Here is an 8704-nt window from a genome sequence, read left to right on the forward strand (position 1 = left end):
CAGGGTTGGATTGAAAACCTACAGGATGGTAGCGCTCCAGGAACAGGGTTGGATTGAAAACCTACAGGATGGTAGCGCTCCAGGAACAGGGTTGGATTGAAAACCTACAGGATGGTAGCGCTCCAGGAACAGGGTTGGATTGAAAACCTACAGGATGGTAGCGCTCCAGGAACAGGGTTGGATTGAAAACCTACAGGATGGTAGTGCTCCAGCAACAGGGTTGGATTGAAAACCTACAGGATGGTAGCGCTCCAGGAACAGGGTTGGATTGAAAACCTACAGGATGGTAGCGCTCCAGGAACAGGGTTGGATTGAAAACCTACAGGATGGTAGCGCTCCAGGAACAGGGTTGGAAAACTTTGCTGTAGAGCACCTGCAGTTGGGCAATACCAGAGGTGTCAAAACCATTCAACGGAGGGCCGAGTGTCTGCAGGTTTTTGGTTTTTCCTTTCAACCTAGACAACCAGGTGAGGGGAGTTCCTTTCTAATTAGTGATCTTAATTCATCAATCAAGTACAAGGGAGGAGCGAATACCCGCAGACACTCGGAACTCAGTGTAATGAGTTTGACATGTGGACTAAACAAATAAAGTTTTACCCAAGCAAGTATATCACGTTTATGGTTGCCTGTTGGTACAATAGGAAGATTGTCAGTTGTGATGTGACACTTGAGAACTACTGATGAATGGCATGACAGTTCATTTTAATCCCCACTTGTAAATGGCAGCATGATCAGTTATATATGTCAGAAGGATCAGTTAATTCCCCCTTATAAATGGCAGGAGGATCAGTTAATTCCCACTTATATGTGGCAGAAGGATCAGTTAATTCCCACTTATATATGGCAGGAGGATCAGTTAATTCCCACTTATATATGGCAGCATGATCAGTTAATTCCCATTTACTGCCATTTACATATGTCAGAAGGATCAGTTAATTCCCACTTATAAATGGCAGGAGGATCAGTTAATTCCCACTTATATGTGGCAGAAGGATCAGTTAATTCCCACTTATATATGGCAGGAGGATCAGTTAATTCCCACTTACATATGGCAGCAGGATCAGTTAATTCTCACGTATATATGGCAGCAGGATCAGTTAATTCCCACTTATCTTATATATGACAGGTGGATCAGTTAGTTCCCATTCACTATATATATATGGCAGGAGGTTCAGTTAATTCCCCCTTACATATGGCAGGAGGATCAGTTAATTCCCACTTATATATGGCAGGAGGATCAGTTAATTCCCACTTATATATGGCAGCATGATCAGTTAATTCCCATTTACTGCCATTTACATATGGCAGGAGGATCAGTTTATTCCCACTTATATATGCAACAGGATCAGTTAATTCCCACCTATACATGGCAGGAGGATCAGTTAATTCCCACTTATATATGGCAGCATGATCAGTTAATTCCCATTTACTGCCATATACATATGGCAGGAGGATCAGTTAATTCCCACTTACATATGGCAGGAGGATCAGTTAATTCCCCCTTATCTATGGCAGGAGGATCAGTTAATAATTGTTTTGCTATTGTATCTAACTCTGTCAGTATGGATAGGAGAGTTCAGCGTGAGATGCAAGACCTGCTGTTCAGCTGTAAAACTAAAACAGCAACATTTCCATTTCCAAATTGTTTTTTTTCTTGAACCAATGGAATTCTCTAATGCCCTCTTGTGGCATTCTGCAGTTGGTGAAAACAGATCTAGTAACTAACAAAAATCAAATCAAATACAGAATAATTTTGGATACTGTAAAAACACTACTACCTGGTTGACTCTCCTCACGGTTGCTTCCTGATTCCATACCAGCATGTGTGTGAGCAGCAGTTTGTATACAAACACTAATTAACATCCCAGTAGCCAGGTCACACGCCACCTACTGGCCGTTTAGATAAGATGGCGTGTGCATGGCATAGTTTTGTATGGAAATACAAAAGACAGATTGGCCACCTGCCAGTCCTACCCATAGCCCCATTCCAGCTGCCCAGTGTGCCAACCCCGGGGAGAGGGCAGTACCAGGGCTGTGCATTAGGACCATGCATGGTTGTGTCGGCTGTTTGGAGTGTTAATCCATGTGGATAAAAATAAAATAGATATATTATGTCGTTCCCCCACTTCTAAAACCAAAGTTGCACCCCTGCAACTAGTTTGTTAGTTTGTTTCCAAATGTGCTGTTGTCATGTCTCAAACACATCATTTCCTCACATTACCATAATTTAATTAAATACAATGTTTTTTTCTATTAGTTTTTTATTTGGTGTTTAAATGTGCACAGTTTTTGATACAGCACATCCACTGTGTTGTAAATATCATAGGATAATATCAGTGCCAGTTTTCTCCAGAATGTATAGCCTTGGACAATAATTGTACATGATGACTTTGTTCTTTCATTCTGCCGCTGATAATTTGCTCTGTTAAGTAAACTCGCCAACAGCCAAACAACTCTACAAAACCAGGGTGTGTCTATCTGACTGTACATATCTGATTCACTTTATGTACATTCAAAATTCTAAACGGAACGCTCTTGTGAATGGAGTTTATTAGGTCAAAATGAACAGGCTAATAAGTCCTTTTTTTCTTTCTCATAGTGGTTAGGAAACATTTCTCATGCAGAGAATTAACCTCATCAATATCAGAGCTTAGATAGAAAACATCAGCAACTTACTCTTCTGGCAAGATAAGCATTTAGGTAAGCTGTGCACTGTGTGTTGCTGTTGAGCCTCTGTGACTGAAGCAGTAGTGAAATGGCAGTATTAAATAGAGGTTGATTTGGGAATCCTGGGATTTGCAGTCCAAATGTCTAGGTGTCTATCAGAGGAGGCCATAGCTCTACTGAGCATGTGCCAGAGCCCCTGCCCCCTGGCCGAACCCAAAGCCCTTGGGACCAAAGGATTTGGCATAACATGCTGTGGATGAAAAGGTGATGAACTTTATATAAGAATGTATTTACATACAAAGGCATGTACATTTATAACAGATGCTAAAGTTTAGTTTTTTCTCCAGTATATTTACATTCCGTTTTGTTGAATTTATTTAGCTAGGCAATCCACGAGTTGTCTACACATGTGTTTATCAATAATTCTAAAACAGAGTATTTACATACACTACAGTATGTGCAATTCTCATGTTAACTCGACACTTTAATTTAATGCATTTAGGCAATTGTGTCTTTGCCATTTATTGTACACATTTGTTTTACATGAATAGAAAATACACACCTTTGCAGTAGATTTCTCCATCTTTGTCGGCCACAGTGGTTGACTCCAGCCCCTTGCCGCATTTGGCACAGCGGAAGCAGCTCTTGTGCCAGGACTGACGGAGATAGATATGGAGAAGTAAGTGTTGTTCTGTATGAGAACACAGACAGCAAATCCCCCTGCATCTATTTCAGTTGACATGAACTCTAAAGCCAAAAGATACATGTAGTCATTTAGTACTTTTACATACGGTATACAACGTTTAGTAGAAGCAGGGTTTTGAGTTGGCAAGATTATGAGCTACTTCCTCTCAAAACGACCTGATTATCCCAAAACTCAGACTTACATTTCCACCTCCGAGCACCTTCTCGGCAGAGTACACAGCCTTGGCACAGCGCGGGCACACGTCTGAACTGCCAAACTTGGTGGCCAACTTGGAGGCGTTGGGGTTGTTGGTGGGACAGTGGGCTGCTGGCCTGTGGATGACAAGACAGGTTTGTTATGATTACTCTACATATTCAGGCTTTGATGTCTGTAAGTACTGCTGTTTTTTCCCTGGTAGACCTATGTCACTGACCAGATTCCACTCACCTGGTTTCCCAGGTCTGATTAGAAGGGAAGGATGAACATCAGCAGTGAAAGCCCTGGGGTGTAATCATTAATCCAAACACTACCAAAACAAGAGTTTCTATTGGACAAATTCAGGCAGGTCCCTTCCAGTCTCATTCCATTTGCTTTTGCTTAAGAAACGTTTTACAACAGAATTGACGTAATGAATACACCCCTCGTATAGAGTGTATACAATATTAAACTCTCTGAGATTCCTTCCTTACTCTTCAGGTCTGATTCCAAGATGTGCCCCCGTGTCCATGCTCAGGGTGCCTGCTCCTCCGCCAAAGCCATAGCCTTTTGGCCCATACTTCTTGCCGTAGCAGGACTTGCAGTAGATCTCATCCACATGACAGGTCACTGTTGTGCTGTCCAGGTTCTTCTTACATGCCACTAAGAGTAGAGGAGGAGGTAATATAATTAGAAATATAGCTTAGAGCAGCAATGAACAGGGTTCAAACTATGACAGAAAGAACACAAGATCAGTTGGATAACAAAGCAAATCACTATCATGTAGGAACTATCTCCATGTGTAACTCTGTGTTGTTGTCTGTTCACACTGCTTTGCTTTATCTTGGCCAGGTCGCAGTTGTAAATGAGAACTTGTTCTCAACTAGCCTACCTGGTTAAATAAAGGTGAAACAAAAAAATAAAACAAATAAATCTTCCTTTAAGTACAATCAGTGCATTATGAGAAGAAGACTTGCAAATCATTTTTAGCATTAGCATTAGTGCTAACATGCATCTATAGGTACCGCGATGAATGTCTGAATACATATTAGTTGATTAGTTACTTTCATTGATCGTGTCTTAGTGTTAAACAAGGCTTAATGTATTTCATAGCTTGACATTTCTATCCACTTTAGCAGGAATTGTTGAGCGCAGTGCTCATTCCAACAAGCACTAACTGGAGATAAAGCTGCAAACATTGTAGCTTGATGTACTTGGCTCTGTCAAGAGTGGAACGCATGATCTTACTAATTGTGAGAATGGGTGGTCTCATCATTGAACGTCAATTTGTTCAATGGTTTTTATATCCTTTCATGATCCATTAAACCTCATAGCACAACACATTTTTGATACTAATATATAAATGTGGTTTTCGTTCTTCAAAACATGCTTACAACATTGTGTAAAAGTATCGTAAGGTAAAAAATACCCACAATCCTCTGATAACAGAACAAATTCTTACATTTATGGGAAATATTAAAATTTAGTAAGTTAAACAATTTTCCTTCTAGTTGTTTTAAAACACACATAGTTGTTTAGATTACACTTTTATCTTATATTGAATACATTTTTTGGGGGTGGGGGGGTTGGTTGGACAAGTAAAGTACTAATTATATTCAAGAAAAGATGACAACTACATTTTTATGTCAATATAAATATATTTTCAAGTATAATTTACTAACAACCTGAATAATTTCTGACAGTGTGTTTGTAAGGTTTCAAATTACATGAAACTCAACCGTTTATCTTTTCCTGGGGAGACAGGCAGCCAAGCGGTGGGCCAGTCACCGAAAGCTGACGAGGTAAAAATCTGTTGTTCTGCCCCTGAATAAGGCAGTTAACCAACTGTTCCCTGCTAATCTGTCATTAAATAACGGTTACATAACTAATTTACCACCTGTTGATGTAACTAGGCAGAATGAAACTCCATCCCACCAGAACAAGCAGAAATGGCAGGTGGTCATTTCAAACAGCTTTTTATTCCAAGTATATTTAAAACACAGGTAAATCAAGTTTTGGACTGTGCTTGGCCTTAAAGTGGTCAATGCTGTGCCATATCGGCAGCAACACCAGCAGTTTAGACACTACAGTGCAACACTAACAATCTTAGGTCATTTTGTAGGTTAACAGACCTTGCAGTTTAATGTTTCAGTCCTTTTATGACATTGAAATGACACTGTGACCACCACAGTCTGTGTTAGTTAACATTTGATCTTCTGACTCTGTGGGTGAGAGATGAGCCTCGTTAGCTCACACAAACACATGCTGTGTACCTTTTCTCCCATAGAAGGGCTACAAGGCCTGTGACACAGCCATTTCTCTCTCTCCAAATAAGGGCACACAAATGAGAACTGAGAATGTTTGGATGCTCTGCTTCCTCTCTCGGTACCAGAATAATTCACATTCCAGCCTGAGCTCTGAATATCAGCTCAGAGTAATTGGTGCATTGGTAGTCAGTGTGGTTTATGAAAGAACGGGAGGACCTCACTCCGTTCACTTACTGCACAGAAAGCAGCACTTGTGGAAAAATTTCCCTTCACACTGCACTTCCTCAGCAAAGTACACCGTCTTCCGGCAGCAGCCGCACTTATTTCCTCCTCCCAAAGGCATCCTGCGGAGTCACAGTGGAGACTTAGTTCCATACATAGAAGAAGAGCAGCAGGTTTGTACTTCCTGTGTTTTGACACTCACTCAATGGGAATAGACCCTTATATAGAAATTAAGTCTATATCTACAGTCCCTGGCACGCATTGGATGGGAGGAGACCTACAGACCTTGTGATTTGACCACAAAAAAAACTGTGTGTACTAAAAAAAACTGTACCTAGGGCCCAGGGCCTTTCTGGTCAGGTGATCAAGAACTCTTCAAATGAGTGAACATACAGTATTTACACAACAGAGCCTGGTTATCCATTGTATAGACCCTTTCTAAATGTGTAGTATCTCAGGAATTTACTCAGAAAATGAACTCCTCTGAGTTAAATAAAAAGCAGTCTGATGACCTATAGGCCGGAGAGGGAGCACATGTGTCAAACTCCCAGTAATTTATTGAGTAAATCACCAAGGTTTCAGCATCTTCACAATAAACCTTGGTGATTTACCCAATAAATTACTGGGAGCATAAATATTGATTGTGCTACTCTATTTTTTATAGCGTACTCCTTCTGAGTCAAAACTGCTGCAGGGCTTGACTACAGTACTTTATTATCTTTTATCAGGAAATACAAAGTTCCTCCTGATGTTTAACAACTGCTAGGGAGGTTCCAGGCCACTCATACAGAACACTCATTGTATCAGCTGAAGGGAGGACGGCTCATAATAATGGCCAGAACGGAGCAAATGGAACTGAATCAAACACATGGAAACCATGGGTTTGATGTATTTGACACCATTCCACCAATTCTGTTCCAGCCATTACCGCAAGCCTGTCCTTCCCAAATAAGGTGCCACCAACCTCCTGTGCTTTAAATAGAGAACGACTGCTGAATTTAAATAATAAATTGCTGTTGAGTGTATTGTACTCGACTCCATCTTGTTGAAATATGAATCCTATGACGTCACACATACAGGCTCTAATCTGCCATTTGGGTAAACAGGAAATGGTCTGCATTTCATTTTTTAAATTACACCACCATGTTAGTAGCCACTTCATGGCCTTAGACAGTCACTGACCCGGGCAGGCATTAGACAACAGAGATTAATGCAATAGAACAATTCAAATGCTGAAAAATGTCTATTGTAAACAACTGCATTTGACAATTTAGAGTATTATCCGACATCACCTCTATCACACTAATCGACTGGTTACCACAATAACAAGATCATTTATTGCAACATCAGTTTTCCTGTATAAAGGGTTAAAAGTGAAACTTGAGTACTGAGAAACAGAGATCATTTTGATCAACACATTGCATAGGAAGCTGGTCTTGCGACATACAGATGTAGTATCCTAATTTGAGACAGTTTGCTACAGCAGGAAAGTGATCCTGCAGCAATAGGAAATGTAAAATATTATGTGGATTATAATTAATGGTACATTTGTCATTAGGGTAAATCAAGTCTGAAATATTTAAGTGAAAAACCTTGAATACACTACACTTTTGCATTTCCTGCTGTGCAGAAATATTCTCAGCAACTATAGTGTGATCAAATTAAGATCTCTACACGAAAGTTACTCATCATATCACATCCTGAGTTCTGAGACTTCTTTCCTGCAGATTCTCAGGAAATAGAACCCTTAAAAAGCAGTTTTTAAAGCAACAGATGTGATCTACCCTTCAAACTCACATAGATATCGTTCTCAAAGTTATACTCTTGGCAGAAACTCAGCAGTCTGAAAAAGTTTCAGAATACACTCCCTGCTCACACACCCACACTTCAGGCTTTGAAAGTGAAAAAGCAGAAGAATGTGCAGTCCCGGATAGGAATAAAAGTTTTGAATATGTTATCTGTGGACTGTAACTGTATTCTATACATCATGAAAGCAGTGGTTACAGTAGCTTGTAGTTGTTGAAGATGGTCCCATCTTACCTGTTGTTTTTTTGTGTGTCTGTGTGGCCTGGCAGATACTTCCTGGTCGTTAAGTGATCTCTGATGAGTGGAGCTCAGACGAGTTCAGGACAGGCTTCAGTCTAAGACAGCAGCAGAGAAAGAAGCTAGGCTGGGACTGAGGGAGGAGGAGTCTGCTGGATACACACGTAGACTAAAAGAGAGACATGGAGAGCGGGAGGAGAAAGAGAGGATGAAGGAAAAGAGGAAGAGACATGAGAGATAAGCAGGTTTGTGAGAGAGATGGGGAGAGGTAGAGAGATGCAGAAACAGGGTTAGAGAGAGGCTGAGAGAAAGAAAGAGAGAGAGTATGAGAGAGAGAGAGAGAGAGAGAGAGAGAGAGAGAGAGAGAGAGAGAGAGAGAGAGAGAGAGAGAGAGAGAGAGAGAGAAGCCCCGTTTATATATGGTGCTGACATGCAGCCCTTTGTCCTAATCTTGTCTACATTCTGATTGTGCCCACATTTTTAGACAGGAGTAAATGATTAAAATACTCATTGTGGTCTGATTGTGACTTCCTGACTAACTCCAGAGGTAGTCAGGCAAGCATTGTGTCTGGATATCAATCAAGTGTAAACAGACTTGGATTGTCAAACCATTTAAATCATTATC

At 40.6% G+C, this 8704-nt stretch overlaps 1 protein-coding gene across 2 annotated transcripts; it reads right to left on the reverse strand.

Annotated features, from left to right (window-relative positions):
- Window positions 1-2243: 2243 nt before the first annotated feature.
- On the reverse strand, window positions 2244-8399 carry csrp1 (cysteine- and glycine-rich protein 1). 2 transcript variants are annotated; one of them, NM_001124574.1, is given in 6 exon segments: window positions 2244-2917; window positions 3230-3323; window positions 3555-3684; window positions 4042-4210; window positions 6049-6158; window positions 8077-8350. In NM_001124574.1, coding segments are annotated over 5 exon segments (579 nt in total). In that variant the 5' UTR covers window position 6158; window positions 8077-8350; the 3' UTR covers window positions 2244-2840.
- Window positions 8400-8704: the final 305 nt, after the last annotated feature.

Source organism: Oncorhynchus mykiss, chromosome 17, assembly GCF_057628025.1.
Source record: "Oncorhynchus mykiss isolate SJ-2025 chromosome 17, ASM5762802v1, whole genome shotgun sequence".
NCBI lineage: Eukaryota > Metazoa > Chordata > Actinopteri > Salmoniformes > Salmonidae > Oncorhynchus > Oncorhynchus mykiss.

Excerpts from the sequence above, each read along its gene's own strand:
- csrp1 (XM_090204152.1), bottom strand. The coding sequence starts at position 4,079 with ATGGACACGGGGGCACATCTTGGAATCAGACCTGAAGA. Across the intron at positions 3,685-4,041 it reads CTTGGAATCAGACCTGAAGA|GCCAGCAGCCCACTGTCCCA; the intron begins GTAAGGAAGGAA and ends TGTCATCCACAG. Across the intron at positions 2,918-3,229 it reads TGGAGAAATCTACTGCAAAG|CATGTTATGCCAAATCCTTT; the intron begins GTGTGTATTTTC and ends TTTCATCCACAG.